This window comes from Vulpes vulpes, chromosome 8, assembly GCF_048418805.1.
Source record: "Vulpes vulpes isolate BD-2025 chromosome 8, VulVul3, whole genome shotgun sequence".
Classification (NCBI taxonomy): Eukaryota; Metazoa; Chordata; class Mammalia; order Carnivora; family Canidae; genus Vulpes; species Vulpes vulpes.
In genome coordinates this window covers 105370109-105387981 of record NC_132787.1, presented here as the reverse complement: position 1 = coordinate 105387981, position 17873 = coordinate 105370109, and the positions used below count along the sequence as shown (strand labels likewise).

The 17873-nt window shown below is 42.2% G+C and overlaps 1 protein-coding gene across 2 annotated transcripts in view; it reads left to right on the top strand.

The window, feature by feature from the left end:
* The first annotated feature begins 26 nt into the window (after positions 1–26).
* CPSF3 (cleavage and polyadenylation specific factor 3) overlaps positions 27–17873 on the top strand; it is a 40548-nt gene continuing 22701 nt past the window's right edge. For both annotated transcript variants that reach the window (XM_026009133.2, XM_026009132.2), the window contains exons 1-7: positions 27–285; positions 4550–4613; positions 6124–6221; positions 7991–8119; positions 9511–9688; positions 10842–10931; positions 12131–12281. In XM_026009133.2, the coding sequence (XP_025864918.1) occupies positions 236–285; positions 4550–4613; positions 6124–6221; positions 7991–8119; positions 9511–9688; positions 10842–10931; positions 12131–12281 (760 nt within the window). In that variant the 5' untranslated portion in view covers positions 27–235. The remainder of the gene's footprint in view (positions 286–4549; positions 4614–6123; positions 6222–7990; positions 8120–9510; positions 9689–10841; positions 10932–12130; positions 12282–17873) is intronic.

The following is a 17873-nucleotide window of genomic DNA, read 5'->3' as shown; positions in this document are numbered from 1 at the left end:
GCACACATGACCCCGCCCCCGGCTTCCGGACTCCGCTGGGGGAGGAGCCTCGCGACCCGGGTTCAGCGGCCGGAAGTCGAGGGGAGGAGCCTGGTGTCGCGGGCGCCCGAGTGCCGGAAGTTGTGCTCTTGGTGGATGGGGTCTTTCTACCTCAGGTTCCCGGTGGCTCTGCTTTCTGTTTACGCAGACTCGCGCCGCCTGCTCCTCACCCCCGCTTCGCCGTCAGATTTCGGAGATGTCTGCGATTCCCGCCGAGGAAAGTGACCAGCTGCTGATCCGACCCCTGTAAGGGCCCAGCGCGAGAGGGAGTGAAGCTGGGAGCAGGGAGAGGCAGGCGCGGCGGCCGGAGGGTCGGCCTCCCCCCCCCCCCTCGGTCGCCCCCTCGCCCGCAGGCCTCAGGAGCCGGCCCTTGCTCCGCCGCTGCGGGCCGGGCCTCTCAGGCTGAAGGGGTTCGGAGAAACGTGGGTCGGAACGGGTCTGCTGGGTTGAGCGGGACGTGGCTTTTCTTCGATCTCAGGGCAGAGGATGTTGGGGTTGGCGGCGGGAAAGAATGGCTTTGGGCCTCTGGGCGCTTTCCTCGGTGCTAGAGTGGAAGCGCTGGGGGCAGCGGTGCTGCTGGCGGCGGCGGGATGACGGAGGACCCGACCCGGATTCGGCTGTGGCGGCGCGAAGCCGAACTAAAGCTGTTTATTGTTTCCTCCAGGACTTGACATTTGCCAAGACGGGAAAGAGGAAATCCATTAACTGTATGAGTTTTGAGGTCCAGACTTCAGACCCTAGCAGAGTAAGGAGGGTAGACGGAGAGGACAAAGAGCGGAGATGTTGACGGAAATTCAGCCCGCGATTGTCCGTGGGAGGGCTCGTCTCTCAGTGGAGGTGGCGGTCTGCCGGCCGGAAAGCAGACTTGTGGAGAAAATTCTTTTTCCAGAAAGAAAGCCTGTCACTCCCACCCCACCCCCCTTTTCCTGTAGGCGAGCAATTTGAATTCACAAACACATGTAGATAGGAGTCAGCATCACGTTAACCTGTGCATTTTTTTTTTTTTTTTATCAAAAGGCGGGCAGTATCTACACATCCATCAGTAGGGCCTAGCTGAGCACCTGCTGGGGACGTAACACAAGTTTCCACTACTCATCTCGCACTCACCCTCTCTTCCTGTGGGCAGCAAACACTGAGCAAGTGTCAAGCGTGGCACTGGGCACTGGAGATGCACCTAAGAGAGCGCCGAGTTAACTGAATTCACCCTTTTGGAAGGAATTGCAGTGCAAAGTGAGAAGTTCCAGAGAGATAGTTTAGAATAATAGGAGATCCTTACTTGGGGGTCAGACGTGGAATTCAGTCCCTGCTCTGTCACTTCCTGGCAGCAACTTCGCTGAACCCATTTCTTCATGTGAAAATAATATAGCCGCACTTATTTTGAGGATCATAGAAGGTGCTCAGTAAATGGAATGTTAGAAGAGAATAGAGAGGCACACACTCTAGCAAATTAAGAAGAGAAGGCTAACGGCTGCATCCTGGGAAATAGAATGCGTGAGCTGAGCCCTAAAGGATAAATAGGAACTAAAAATAGTGTAGGGCAAGGGTGTTCCAGGCAGCAGTAGTGGCACATGTGAAGAGAGTGGTCATAGTTGTGGCCAGTTTCCTCATGGCTGTGACTGAAAGATTAGCAGATGAGGTGGGAAAGGGACCCAGGGACCGGCTTGTATACCTACTGAGGAGTTTGAGCACTTTTCACGCCGGTTCTAGAGAGCCAATGAACGGTTTAAGCATCCATGAGATATAGTGGGAGCTGTGTTTAGGAAGATCATGCCTATCAGCAGGGTAAGCAGATGAATAAGAGTGGGTTCAGTGGAGGGAATCCAGGAGGATGGAATTGAAATAATCCCAGTAAAAAGCAGTGAGAGCTTAGAATGAATGAAATGAAAGTTGAGTTGGAAAGAAGTAGGTTTCAGAGAGTAAGGAATTGAAATCTTTACAGTTTAGTAGCTCATCAGATGTACTGGAAGGGGCAGCTGTGGAGAGGAGTGTAAGGATGTCTTGGATTTCTAGATTGAGCAACTGGTAAACGATCATGGAATTCACTCAAGGAGTACGGGAGCTGGGGCAGATCTGGAATAAATTTGGGAGTTCTCTTGTTTTATAACAGCTTTATTGAAATATAATTCACATACCATACAACCCATTGAAAGTGTACAATTCAGTGGTTTCTAGTATATTCACAGAGTTGTACAACCATCACTACTGTTTAATTCCACAACATTTTTGTCCTTCCAGAAAGAAAGCCTGTCACTCCCATTTCCCCCAATATCCCCAGACCCTGGCCACCACTACTAATTTTCCTTCTCTACAGATTTGCCTATTCTGGACATTTCACTTAAATAAGGTCATATAATATGCAACCTTTTATAACCAACTTCAGTTTCTTTTACTTAGCATAATGTTTCCAAGGTTATAATTTAGGAGTTTTTAGGCACTTGGGAAGTATTTGTTGAGATTGAGTGCATCTCAGGTACTGCAGCTAAATAATGAACAAAATAGATAATGTCTGCTCATATGGAGCCTTCATTTTCATGGTGAGAAACTATAAATAGGTAGAGTAACTTCATGTAGTTATGTTACGATAGAGTTGGTGAAGGGCAAATGAAAAGAGGGGTCAGAAGGAGGCCTTCGCAGGTGGCATTTGGACTGAAACCCAAAGGATACAAAGAAGCCAACCATGTCAGTATCTGAGGGATAATCCAGGAGAAAAGCAAGTACAAGGGGTTTGAGGTGAAAACGAGTTTGGCACATTTGAATTTAAGGTGTCTGTGTGCTAGCCCAGGAGAGACACCTAAACGCCATTCAGAAGCCTCTGGGCTACGGATACAGACTTGGTAATCATGATTGTGTCAAAAACGTGAGACTGAAGATCAGGAAACCTGAGAAGTGGGCAGGGAGAGCACTTTGCAGTATCAACATTGGATGTGGCCAGAGGCCTCTGAGTGCGAAGGGACCTCCAAAGGGGAACCAGGGAGACGGATGAGAGCATGAGGCAGAAATGCCAAGGGGGGAGCACTTGGAGAGTGACTGGGGTCTAGGGGTGCCAAGCTGCCGCGAGAACCAGAGAAGGATGGGAAAGGCGATTTGCACTTAGCAACAACGAGCCACCTTGCAAGCACAGTTCCAGAAAAGTGGTTGGCAGAAGCCGACCTGCGGTGAATCGAGGGAGAGGAGGTGAGGAACCAGCCGCAGGGAGTGTGCACGGCTCTCCTGGGAGGTGGTGGTGGGGAAAGGAAATTAGAATGCAGGGAATTTAATTTGTGGGTGAGAACCCTGTAGCACACCTCAGTTGTGATGCTAAAGTAGACAGGAAGGGAAGTGTCCGCCTGGCTGCGGCCAGGTCCTTGGAGCGCGGAGTGTGCAGGGTGGAGAACAATGGTGGCAGGATCAGCCTTGGACAGAAAGAGCTCTATTGTGTCACCACAGGAGAACTGGAGGGAGACCGGATGGAGGCAGGTTGACGTTGAGAAAATGACAGATGCCCTCTGTTTTGATGCTAAGGAGGCCCCGCCGCAACTGAAGAGGGAGATAGGAGGTTGGGAAATGTAGGAATGGGGACAAAGTTTGAAACACCTGCTGTGGCAGAGAGAACTGAGCCCGGGACACTTCAGAGGTTGCCTTGCAGGCCAGTGAAAGTGGGGGACCCAGAGGTCACGGCAGCGCCAGGGTCCTTTGATTTTCTTTATCAGCATCCTGCTTTGCGGCAGGATCTCCAGTTGGGGATGGAGCCATCTCGTGTGTGTCCCCTCATAAATGGGCTGAGTTCCTTGAGATCAGGCTCCAGGTACTAGCGTTTCCACATCTGAGCCACCGAGGGTACAGTGCTTGGTGTTGAATGAGTGAGTGAAACATTACCTAGGGCAGGTGGGAAAAGACCTCAGAGAAGGTGAGGGGCTGCAGCAACAGCTGAGGTTCAGCTGCAAGGGCATCTAGTGATAATTGGAAATTAAGGCTGTTTTATTCATTTAAGAAGAAAGGACAATTGTTGAAATCCGGGGCATCCAGGATCCTGAAATAACAAGCTCGAGGGGAAAGGGAGTGAGAGGCGCAGCTACAAATAAAATAAATCTATTGAAATTGAAGCTATGTAGTGAGTGCATCTTAGGCTCTTAAAGACCGTGAAAGAGTTTTGAAGTGCTTATGGGTTTACAACTTAAGTGCTGATCCTAGAAGTATGATCACATAATCTGCATAACTGAGATTTCATTTCCATTACTTCATGATTTAACCCTAACGTTTAGAAGATTGAATTTCACCGTGGGCTTCTCGCATCTGTACCATCTCATCTCGCCATCTTAGCAGCTGTAAAGTCCCGAAAACTCCCAAGGATCACTTTCCATCTTTTCCCACATTGATACTCTTCTTCCCTATATTTGTCGTTTCTCGAATTCTTATCTGCATGAGATAAATGCTGTCATCAAATGGGGCATAATTTAAATTGTAAAAAGGTTTGATTTATTGGGCTTGACTTTGTTTTTAATCCTCTTTTCTTCTCTCCCTATGTTTGCAGTGGCGCTGGACAAGAAGTAGGAAGATCATGTATTATCCTGGAGTTCAAAGGAAGAAAAATAATGGTAATTATTTTGCAGTCAGGTTAATAGTATGGCTCTGTCTGTTGTACTAGTAGATCCTTTCCAGGGTAAGAGATCTTGTGGGGTTAGATCTTTTCCAGGACTGTGGTCATAGTTGGTATATGTAGCTTAGGCTGTAAAACAGTATTGTGAATAAATAATATACACTAGGGCTTAGTAATTTGACAAAACAGTAGGTAAGCTGAGAAGATGTATTCTAAAATTGTAAGATTGTCAACTATGTCTCCTGAACTGTTGCTTCTTCAAGGTCCCTCTTTCACTTCTGGGAGGTCGCACCAACCTAACTTCCCTCCTGATGCCTGTGGAAGAGAGCCAAAGAACTGAATGCCCAAACACGCAGAGCTCCAGCCAGCCCCTTATAGCCTGGGATGATAGAGCCCTGCTTTGGAAGCTTAGATACTGACGTTTACATCAGGGCCCCTGACCTTAGGCAAGGCAGTCTGTTCCTCTAAGCCTGTTTCCTTATCTACAAGAGGGTTTAGAAGCAATGATTTACACAGTCCTCCCTAGAAAAGCACGTCAGTGGCTCATCATGTTCTGTGATTCCACTTGTCTACTTTTTCCCATTGTTAAAGAATAGGCACATGTCAGGTATTGTCTTTGTAGTCATTTATTGTATCAGTGGGGTAGAAATGCCCCAAAATGAATTGGTAACTCATTAATGACTGACTTTGAAGAACTCACTCCCTAATGCCTTAAAATACTTCAATTTCGGGCACCTGGGTGGTTCAGTGGTTGAGCGTCTGCCTTTGGCTCAGGTCATGATCCTGGAGTCCTGGGATCAAGTCCCACATCGGGCTCCTCGCAGGGAGCCTGCTTCTCCCTCTGCCTATGTCTCTGCCTCTCTCTCTGTCTCTCATGAATAAATAAATAAAATCTTTAAAAAGAAAAATACTTCAGTTGCCCTAATCTGGTAAGTTTCCCATTTCTGATCATTGGTTTCTCACAGTAGCCAGAGCCAGTAGTAGCAAATCTATATAAATAAAATGCCCATCATCTTATCATATCAAAGTTTTTGGAAAAGAGTTCGTGCATTGTTAGAGTGACTACGAAAACTAGCTGCAAAGAAGGTGCCTGGTATCCTGTGAGCCGTATTTTATATTTGGGGAGTTAGAATTGTTAATGTGCATTGTTTTTTTTTTTTTTTAAGAATTTATTTACTAGAAAGAGACTGAGAGAGAGCACGAGCTAATGTGCACAGGTTGGGGGAGGAGCAGAGGGAGAGGCAGACTCCTCGCTGAGAGCCGGGAACCCTATGTGAGGCTCGATCCCAGGATCCTGAGATCATGACCTGAGCCAAAGGCAGACACTTCACCAGCTGAACCACCTGGGCACCCCAGATTTGCTATGTTTAGTAAGAATTGCATTGCAGGTGTTACTGTATACAGTCCATCTCAATTATGTGTGTCAAGGATTTGTTTTAAATATTGTCTATTAAATAAGTGTTAATAAAACGTGTAGGAGATGGTAATCCTTTCTTCTGTCTCTGCAGCTAGACTGCGGGATCCACCCTGGTCTAGAAGGAATGGATGCTCTTCCATATATTGATTTAATTGACCCAGCCGAGATTGATCTCCTGTTAATTAGTCAGTAAGTTATTTTCTTTCTTAACAGCACTGTTTCTCAAGAACTTTTACTATAAGGTCATTATCAGATTTTAAGATTCTGGTGTTTTAAAAGAGTATTTTCTGGGGCACCTGCCTGGCTCAGTCAGCAGAGCATGCAACTCTTGATCTCCAGGTCATGAGTTTGAGTCCTACATTGAGGGTGGTAGAGTTAATTTAAACAAATTTATCTTGGGACACCTGGGTGGCTCAGTGGTTGGGCACCTGCCTTTGACTCAGGGCCTGATCCTGGAGTCCCGGCATCAAGTCCCACATCAGGCTCCTTGCGTGGAGCCTGCTTCTCCCTCTGCCTATGTCTGTGCCTCTCTTTCTCTGTGTCTCTCATGAATAAATAAATAAAATCTTTAAAAAAGATAAAATAATTTTTTCTTTAAAGATTTGTTCATTTACAGAGAGCGCATGAGAATTGGAGGGAGAGGAGCAGAGGGGGAGGGAGAGAGAATGTCCAGCAGATTCCCCACAGAGCCTGACAATGCAGGGCTGATCCCAGGGCCCCAAGATTATGACCTGAGCCAAAACACGGGCGCCCTTAATAAAAAGATTTTTTTTTTAAGATTTTATTCATTTACTCAGGAGAGACACAAAGAGAGAGAGAGGCAGAGACATAGGCAGAGGGGGAAGCAGGCTTCATGCAGGGAGCCCGATGTGGGACTTGATCCTGGGTCTCCATGATCATGCTCTGGGCTAAAGTCAGCGCTAAACCGCTAAGCCACCAGGGCTGCCCAATAAACAGAATTTTTTGAAAAATATAATAAAGGGGCACCTGCGTGACTCAGTTGCTTGAGCTTCTGACTCTTGGTTTCAGCTCAGGTGGTGATCTCGCCTTGGGATTGCCCTTCCTCCAGTTCTGCACTTGGTAGGGAGTCTGCTGGGAATTATCTCCCTCATCTCTCTCTCCCTTACCCTCCTCCGAGGCTCCTCCCTCTGCTGGTATGCACTCTCTCTCTAAAATAAATTTTTTAAAAATGTTAAAGATCATTCATTCATTCATTCATTCATTCATTTGAGACAGCTAGAGAGCACCAGTAGGGGGAGCAGAAGAAGGAGAGGGAAAAGCCGACTTCCCACTGAGCAGGGAATCCCACGTGGGACTCAGTCCTAAGCGGAAGGCATATACTTAACCGACTGAGCCAGCCAGGTGCCCCTAAATAAATAAAATCTTAAGAAATAAATAAAATAAAAGAGTATTTTCTACTTGGAAGCATATTGCAGACATCTAAGACAGCACTTCATATTGGCATCACAGGTTAGAAATGCTTGCTATAAAAAAACATACTCTCCTACTTGTAGAGTGAGAAGGAGATAGTGTACACCTTGGACCACTGTGAAACTTGAAACCAAGAAAGCCCTTTCCTGGAATATCTCCTTGACATCACTGTCCTTGACACATTTTATAGGAACTTCATTTGTAAAAAGTGACATGTTTCAGCTTCATGGCACTAAAGCGCTTGTTATAATTCTGGCTGTTGAGAGGAGGTTTGGGCATGTTCTTTCTTCTGTAATTATCACTGGCAAGTATTTTGATGTTTAAAAAATACTTTTGATATCTTCTTACACTAGAACTGGATGCATTCATTATTCCTTCCTTCTGCAACAAGATACCCTTGGTGTTCTGAAAGTATCCATATGCAACTATTACATAGGACTCTGTACAATGAACAGTGATTTCATTTCATAAATTATATGGTGGATAGTATTTTAAGAACTAACAGAATCATTTTCTTTCTTTTTAAGTTTCCATTTGGATCACTGTGGAGCTTTGCCCTGGTTTCTACAGAAGACAAGTTTCAAAGGAAGAACATTTATGACTCATGCTACAAAAGCTATTTATAGATGGCTTCTTTCAGATTATGTCAAAGTCAGGTAAATTGCTCTATTAGGTTTATACAGGAATTTCCTTCTGTAGAATACATACAATTTAAGATATGGATCATTATTTGAGAGAGCAGAGTGAGTGAGCACACAAGTTAGGGAGAGAGAAGGGCAGAGGGAAAGGGAGAAGCCGACTCCCCGATGAGCAGGGACTTCGATGCGGGACTTGGTCCCAGGACCTTGAGATCAAGACCTGAGTGGAAGGCAGACACTTAACTGACTGAGCCGCCCATGCGCCCCTTATTTGTCATTCAATATCAACTCCTCAAATACCCATCATGTACCAGCACCTTCCTGGCTATAAAGTCCTTATGAAGTTTTTACATCCTTAAATCTTTGTAATTTAGGTGAATTATAAGATACACTAACAATATTCTATAAACCGAATTTTATGATTTTATTAAAATTTAAGATCAAGTACTTGATACTGTGATATATACGGAAATCTTATTTTAGATTGTTTTATCACAGCAATTTACTATCTTAAGTGAAAAAGTTTCCTAAAGGAAGTTTTTTTTAGTTGTAAGAGGATAATCAGGAAAGTTAGAAGCATTTTTGTGATACCTACAGCATAAATTATTAGCCTTCAGGAGTTTACCGTTTAGTGTGTACATTCCAAAAATAGCAAAGAGGCAATTTGTTATCTTCACATGTAAATAGACAAGAATGGAAGAGTTACCGTTAGTAATTATACTGCCTACCACTTAAATAATGCTAGCATGTGCAGACGCAGTCCTCACTTCTCAACATGTATTAACTCATTTCATCTTCGTCTCGACTTCATGATGTAGATTCTGTTATGAAGCCCATTTTACAGGTGGTAGAACTGAGCCACACAGAGGTTAGGTGATGTGCCTGTGGTGGTCATGGTAAGAGATGAAGCTGGCATCTGGACCCAAGCAATCTGGCACAAGAGTCTGTGGCCTTAACCACAACCCCCTTTTGCTTTTTTGGAAGTACATTAGCATAATTTTCAGGAGAAAACTTATACTATACCTCGTAGAGAAATCTTTTCACATCCTGATGTGAAACTCTGCTGTATTTCAGTGTACTTGAGTATATGAGCGAGTTGATCTCTAACGAGTATTGGGGCAGGAAGAAAAACTATCATATTGAGAAATACTATGATAAGAGTCTGCTGCTTTAAGTTATTGTGTACTTTGCTTAAAATCATGCTTTGTAGCTGTACGCACCAAACTTTGATTATAATTACCTAGTAAAAAAATACACAAAATGTCCAAGAGATTGTAAGTAGCATAATCCATACAGTGAAAGAACTTTGTGGCTATTTTATTCACAGATAGTTTCTTTGAGTTCAAAGAGTTTTAAAAAAATTTTTTTACCTGTAATTTTCTTCTGTGTTGACCTCATTAAATATTTAGTAACATATCGGCAGACGACATGCTGTATACAGAAACGGATCTGGAAGAGAGCATGGACAAAATTGAAACTATCAACTTCCATGAAGTTAAAGAAGTTGCAGGAATCAAGTTTTGGTGTTACCACGCAGGCCACGTTCTGGGAGCTGCCATGTTCATGATTGAGATCGCAGGCGTGAAGGTACTCTTGCCCAGACAGCTTCCTTCCCCAGAGAAATCCTTGCAGAGCTTTCTGCCCCCGAGTGACACCCAAGGAGATTCCCTAAGACTTGTGAGGTGTCCAAACACTGAAACGTGGGATAAAAATTGATACTTTTTCCTTTTAAATATCACAGGTCATAACCCCAAGGTAAGATTTCCTGTTTCAAGATTAGAAATAGTAAAGTCAGCTTCTCTAAAGCCTAAAGTTTCTTCACAGGACCATAGGATTGATTCCTTTCCAGGGTCCTTTAGAAAAATGATGCGGGCAGAGCTGTCTTTGTGACTGTACCTGTTTCACATTAAACCGTGATTAGGCATTTGTGTCGTCTGGGTGTTCTGGGATACACATGTAAGCCTCTGAAGATGGGCGGGGGGAGCTGCATGAGTCACAGGTGTTAATCAGAACAGATCTTTGCCACCATCCTATGCCACCTAAGGCATAGATCAATGACAGCACCAGCTCTTACCCCTGGTGCATGTTGGAGTCACTTAGCCTGTTTATACTCATGGTGTGGCCCTGGCCTTTTTGTTTTGTTTTGTTTTTTTAAGTTTTCTAGATGATTCCCATGTGTAGGCAGAACTGAGAATCAATGCTCTAGTGCAGTACTGTCCCAAACTGTTAGCAATTACTCATACATTTGAAATGTTTGCACAACGAGTTGTACTGACTGTTGCTGCTAAATCATTTATTCTTTTTGCTCAGAGGCGCAGAAAATAGCACAAATGCAGATCTGAATTCCCATGTGAAATTTGATGCATACCCTCCCATAATTTTTCTCCTCCACTCTAGATGGTTTTTCCATATACCTTAGATTTCTTTCCTCATCATTCCCTTTTTGTCTCAGGTGTTCAGAGCACTTCTCAGGATTATTAATATGCAGGTTGTGCATGCTGGGTGCATCTGGGAGTGTATCATTCCCCCAAGTTAGAGTGAATATTGAAACACTGGGCAGTTTGTGTAACTGCACTGAGATATACACTTTGAATTAGATACAAATACTGCATCTAAATTTCATCAGTTGTAGGCTGTTTTTTCTACTAAACTTCACCTTCAGATTTTATGAGCTAGATATATTCACTAGGAAAACAAACCTTCCAAAATCCTAAGTTTCTCACTTTATTTTTTTTCACAGCTTTTGTACACAGGCGACTTCTCAAGACAAGAAGACAGACACTTAATGGCAGCTGAAATTCCTAATATTAAACCTGATATTCTTATTATTGTAAGTATTAGTGCTGTGTGTTTTCATTAGTGCAATGTAAGCAGAGTTTTTTCTAATGGAAAAAATACCATATTTGCATAATATATGTTATTAGATGTAAACGTATTCGTTTTTTAATTCTTTTTTGTTGTTTCTCTTAGTACAGCTCTACTTTTTTGCTGTTCAATATCTTAACTGTAGTCTTGTATCAGAGATGATACGACACCTCCTAAGTATTTTCTTCTAAGAGAATAACCCCAAACTAATAGAACGTCGTAAGAGTTGTATAGAATGATGTGACCTTATTGCCTTTGCCATCGTTACTGTGTTTCACCTTGTAGCACCCACTAACTTTATATGTGTGTGTGTGTTGTAGCTGCCTACTAGTTTGCAAGTCACAGGAGAATAAAAAATTAATTGTACAGAGTTTTTGGTGAGGGGTAGGGTGGTGGTTGATGAGGAACAAATTAATAAATGTGTATTGGGACAGTGAGGTCAGGGATTAGGAGAGAGATCTTTTGGACTTAATCATACATAAAAGAATATTAAATATATTTAGTTCAAGACAGAAGAACTGTTTCTCCCTCATCACCTATAATATCCCCAACTACCCAAGTATGAGAGACCCTAGCATATTGCTGTCCATAAGCAAAATATAAATGAATTCATTTTCACTCAGCTAATGGTACCCTGCATATAAATTGATCTTAATTTAAGGGAAGTTTTGTGGGGTATGTTTGTGGGTTTTTTTGACCCTCAGAAAAAAAGTTATTTTCATTATATCTGGTTCTTTGGTGCAGTACTTCTCAAACTTTGATGTTGCATATGAATCATCCTGTCATTGTTAAAATACAGATTTGGGTTCAGTAGGTCCAGGCTGGGACCTAAGATGCAGCACATCTAAAAGCTCCCGGGAATGCTCATCCATGGAAAGTAAAATGGTTTAAAAAATAAAAAAGAATTCTCTTGAGCAGGGAAGATACATTTTTAAGTTTTTTCCTGTTTCCTTTTTTAAAAATGTCTTAACTGCTTAGTCAGATTTGAATTCCGTCATTTTTATTTACTCTTCTTTTCAATTAGTATTATAACAATACATGTTCAAGTAAATGGCATGTCAGTGGGGAAATGAATCACTTTGCTGCTGCATTTTATTGATGTTTAACTTTTGTTTTCTTTGGGAATCATCAGTCTTGGTCTCATACTTCTAATGTGTTATTTAGGAATCTACTTATGGGACCCATATCCATGAGAAGCGCGAAGAGCGAGAAGCAAGATTCTGTAACACTGTTCATGACATTGTAAACAGAGGGGGCAGAGGCCTCATTCCTGTCTTTGCCCTTGGAAGGGCTCAGGAGCTGCTCTTGATTTTAGGTATGCCTTTTCCTTTATATTGGGAGATTCTCAAAATCTTGGGAGTGTCTTTCTGTCAAGGTAGTTGCTTGGTTTTGGATCGGTTATTCTGCCTTTCTGGACTTCAGTTTCTGCATCTAAAAACATGTGCCCAAAAAACAGTGACCCTTGGACACTGCTACTGGGAATATAAATGGTGTCCTTTCTGGTTGCCAGCAGCTTCAGAATACCCTGCAGTGAGCCTCAGGAGTCCTAAAAATATGTCACCCTCTGACCCAACAGTACCATTTGTGGGAAATAAATGATACAAAGAGAATTTTATCAGTAAGGGTATTCATCATTTTGGTATCTTTTTAAAAGACATTTGTTTTGGGGGGTCAGCAGAAGGAGAGAATCTTCAAGCTGACTCTCCACTGAGCGCAGGCCTGACTTGGAGCTTGATCCCATGACCCATGAGATCATGACCTGAGACAAAACCAAGAGTTTGGCTCAATTAACTGAGCCACCCAGGTGCCCCATCATTTTATTAAATAAATATCATGTCAGGGGATCCCTGAGTGGCTCCACGGTTTGGCGCCTGCCTTTGGCCCAGGGCGCGATCCTGGAGTCCCGGGATCGAGTCCCGCGTCGGGCTCCCGGCATGGAGCCTGCTTCTCCCTCTGCCTGTGTCTCTGCCTCTCTCTCTCTCTCTCTCTCTCTCTCTCTCTGTGTGTGTGTGTCTATCATAAATAAATAAATCTTTAAAAAGAAAAGAAAAGAAAAAGAAATATCATGTCAGTAAATATCACCTTGTAAGAAAAAAAAATCACGTCACAGATGAGTAATTTTATACTTTCACGTAAAATATTAATCGGACCAAAAAAATTGGAGTTTAGAATAGTATGTACTCCAATCCTAGTTAAAAATACCCAAATGACTGGAAAGATGTTAAGTCATCCACTTTCTCACTATCCAGATTTCTTTTTTCCTCCTTAAAGACTGTGTATACAGTTTCAGTGTGAAGAACTAGAAATTGTCACATCAGGCTCTTGCTCTCACCTCCATCTGTAGGGTGATGAGGATAAGTCTCTCCCCATTACACTGAAAAGGAAAACAAGGAAAAATGGAGTAAATGACTCCAACTTGGTCAGCCCAGGTGGCTCCGCGGTTTAGCACCGCCTTCTGCCCAGGGCATGATCCTGGGGACCTGGGATCGAATCCCACGTCAGGCTCCCTGCATGGAGCCTGCTTCTCCCTCTGCCTGTGTCTCTGCCTGTCTCTCTCTCTCTCTCTCTCTCTCTCTCTCTCTCATGAATAAGTCAATAAAATCTTTAAGAAAAAAAAAAAAGACCCCAACTCAAGAGCTGGTCTGTGAGAGAGATTGGACGTAGTAGGAGCTGCATTTTCTGCATCTCCTAACCCAGTCCAGTTTTCTCTTAGTCCTTTTTTCTAACTGCAAGTCAGATTTATCCTTAGAAATCCTTTTTTTTTTTTAAGATTTTATTTATTTATTCATAAACAGAGAGAGATAAAGAGGCAGAGACACAGGCAGAGGGAGAAGCAGGCTCCATGCAGGGAACCCAACGTGGGACTTCATCCCGGGACTCCAGGATCACGCCCTGGGCCAAAGGCAGACACTAAACCACTGAGCCACCCAGGGATCCCCTATCCTTAGAAATCTTGAACTAAAAAGTCTCCATAATAGAGGCACCTGGGTGGCTTAGTCGATTGAGTGTCCAACTCTTGATTTCAGCTCAGGTCCTAATCTCGGGGTTGTGAGATTGAGCCCCACATGGGGCTCGGTGTTCAGCAAGGAGTCTGTGTGAGATTCCCCTCTCCCTGTTCGTGTTCCCTCTCTAAAATAAATAAATAAAATCTTTGAAATAAATAAAAAGTTTCCATAACAATGTAATTTGAAGAACAAAGGAAATTGGGAAGGGGAAGTCACGTTGTTATCATCAAATTGGGTTGCCAGATTCAGCACACAAAAATACAGGACACCCAGTTAAACTTGAATTTCAGATAAATAATATTTTAGCAGAAGTGTCTCAAATATTTAACATATATTCCTATACTGAAAATCTTTTGTTTTTTTTTTTATCTGAAATTCAAGTTTAACTTGGCATTTGGTATTTTTATCTAGCAACTCTACCATCAGGGCATATATTATGATTTATATTATGGCATTTATTATGATTTATATTATGATTTCTTTTATGAACCAGGACTGCTCTATGCGATTGGTTGTTCCCTTCCCCCTAAATTCTCCTTTATGATGTAGTATAATAGAAAAAGGATAGACATTTAAATGAGTGGTTTCAAATTTTGTCTATTTTCTAGGCATGTGACTGACCTTGGGGCAAGTTATTCAACTTTTCTTTAATATTTAAAATTCATCCATAAAAATACACACAAAAAATAGGAGATGTGATACGACCTTGGGATATAGTATACATTGCAAGATATTTGAGAAATAAAAAGTATATAGAGAAAATAAATAAATATACATGTATATGTATATATATATGTGTATATAAATATACATATATATGTATGTGTATGTATGTGTATATATATATATATATAACTTTGACACCATTAAACATTTTAATTATATCAGTAAAAACATGAGCAGAATAAACCAGAGGGCAAAGCAGGAAATATATTTGTAATGTGCATGACAAGAAAAGTCCCTGTCTGTATATAGATTGTTCACTTACAAATCAAATTGAAAAATTATGTTCCCACACTATTCAACCTTTTTTTAAGCCTGTTTCCTAATCTGTACAGTAGAGATGAATCTACATAAAGTTGTTTCAAAATTAGAGATAATGTGTAAATAATAAATGTAAATTCCATAGGTGACATTTAATACATCTTCTAAATACAGGTGTGCCTGGAAGAGTAAGTGATTTCTTTTGGCCATAGTACTGTTACAATATTTTGGGATTTAATGAGAATTTTCCCCTAAAATAAACCTTCCTTTGAAGTCATATTGCCAGAAATATGTTTGGCAGCTTTTTAAAAAATATGCAGTGGGATCCCTGGGTGGCGCAGCGGTTTGGTGTCTGCCTTTGGCCCAGGGCGCGATCCTGGAGACCCGGGATCGAATCCCACGTCGGGCTCCCGGTGCATGGAGCCTGCTTCTCCCTCTGCCTGTGTCTCTGCCTCTCTCTCTCTCTCTGTGACTATCATAAGTAAATAAAAAAAAAAAAAAAATATGCAGTAATAGGACTATCCTGTTTTTAAGTGATCAGTAACAATTTTATTCTGACAATCCTATTTTGTAACTAGCAAAGTCTCACTACAAAAAGTCTAATTTTGATAAGTCTTTGAAATATTGAGAGTACATTTTCATTTAAAACTATCCAGAATTAATGTCTCTTTAAGGTAATAGTTATGGTCTGTTATTCATTGTAAACTTTTACTGAATAATTTTTAAAAGGTTCTACATCTTGGGATTGTGATCACAATATTCTTTTTAGGTCATACACTAGTATGTAAAATAAAGTTTTGATTTTGCAAGTTTAAGTTAGAACCAGGCTAATTTTCTTGAACTCTTTAAAATATATTAAGCAAAACAAAAAGGCAATCTACTGAATGGGAGAAGATATTTGCAAATCGTACATGTGATAAAGGGTTAATAGCCAAAATATATAAAGAACTTATACAACTTAAAATCAAAAAACAACTGGATTTTAAAAATGATCAGAGGACTGAAAGAAACATTTTTTCACAGAGGACATCCAGATGGCCAACAGGCACATGAAAAAGATACTTATATTACTTATCATCAAGGGAAATGCAAATCAGAACCATAGTAAGATACCACCTCACACCTGCCAGATTGGCTATTACCAAAAAGAAGAAAAAGAAAAAAAAAAAAAAAGATAAATATTGATGAGGATGTGGAGAAAAGGGAACCATTGTGTACTGTTGGTGGAGATGTAAATTGGTGCAGCCACTGAGGAAAACAGTACGGGGGCTCCTCAAAAAGTAAAAAATAGAAATACTATACAATCCAGGAATCCTACTTCTGGGTTTTTATCCAAAAAAAATTAAAATACCAATTTAAAAATATATATGCACCCCTCTTGTTGCATTGTTTACAATAGCTAAGACCTGGAAATGACCTAAGTGTTCAATAAAGAATGAATGGATAAAGAAAGTATAGTGTATATAGACAGTGGAGAATATTACTTCACCATAAAAACTAATGAAATCTTGCTATTTGCAACATGTATGGGCCTAGAGGGTATTATGCAGTGAAAGAAGTCAGAGAGAAAGACAAAGACTGTGTGACTTCATTTACATGTGGAATCTAAAAACAAAACAAATGAACAAACTAAACCAAATAGAAACAGACTCATAGATAAATTATTGGTTACCAAAAACAAATTATTGGTTACCAGAGGTAAGAGGGCTTAGGGATCGAGCAAAATAGGCGAGGGGGATTAAGAGGTACAAACATCCAGTTATAAGATAAAGAAGTTATGGAAATGTAATTGATACACAGCATAGGGAATAGTATGTGATAATGTAATAACTTTGGTGACTGATGGTGGCTAGGCTTACCATGGGGATCATTTTGTTGTGTTTAAAAATATTGAATCACTATGATGTACATGTGAAACTAATAGGATATTGTTTGTCAATTATACTTCAATTTTGGGGGAAAAAAATGTTAGCCTAGCCAGGGCCAGGCACCTAGGAGCCTGAATGTCTCTCCTGCTGCTCCTCTATAGCCTCCGCCTTGCACTGGAGCCAGAGCACAAGAAGGACCAACGTGTTTTGTTTTTTGTTTTTTTTAAATAAGATTTTATTTATTTATTCATGAGAGAGAGAGCAGAGACACAGGCAGAGGGAGAAGCAGGCTCCATGGAGGGAGCCTGACGCGGGACTTGATCCCAGGACTCCAGGATCAGGCCCTGGGCTGAAGGCAGGCACCAAACCGCTGAGCCACCCAGAGATCCCTTACCAACGTGTGTTGCATGAAGAAGCACTCTTTCCAACCAGAGGCTGCATCCCAGAGCCTTGGGCCATCTGTTGGCATCAAAGCCTACCTGCCCACATTCTGATGTGTGACTTTGCATCTTGGGCAAGGGGTTTGGTATTTCTGAACCTCTATTCCTTCTGTAAGATGCAGACTGTGCTCTCTCCCTGTGGTTGCAGACACCCTATGTGAGTCCTACTCAGCACGCCTGGGGAATGTCAGCCCCTCTGGTGCCGTTGGCTATCCCTGCCACAGAGCTGCAGGGCCTCTAGGGAAACTAGGGAGCAGAAGCTAGAGCCTCCGCTACAGGCAGCCTATGGCAGGCTCATTGACTAAAGCAAGACGGATTGTATTGAAAAGTATTGGTGTTCCCAGACTGTCCAGGAAAATTGGGAAGCAAGGATGGAATAGGACCCCTCCTGGGGGGAGGAGGCAAGATCCACAAGGAATGAGTCCCAGGAAGGAGGGTCCACTTATTGTTACATGGGTATCTGCAGGTGGGGCCCAGCTCTGTGAGAAACCAGGTGCAGAGCCATGAAGACATGGCCTACTATAGAAAGCACCAGAAGGGACCTGAGAGAGGAGATGGCCTCAAGGAAGGCAACCAAGGTCCAAGCCCAGCACCCTCACCCCCAGCTTCC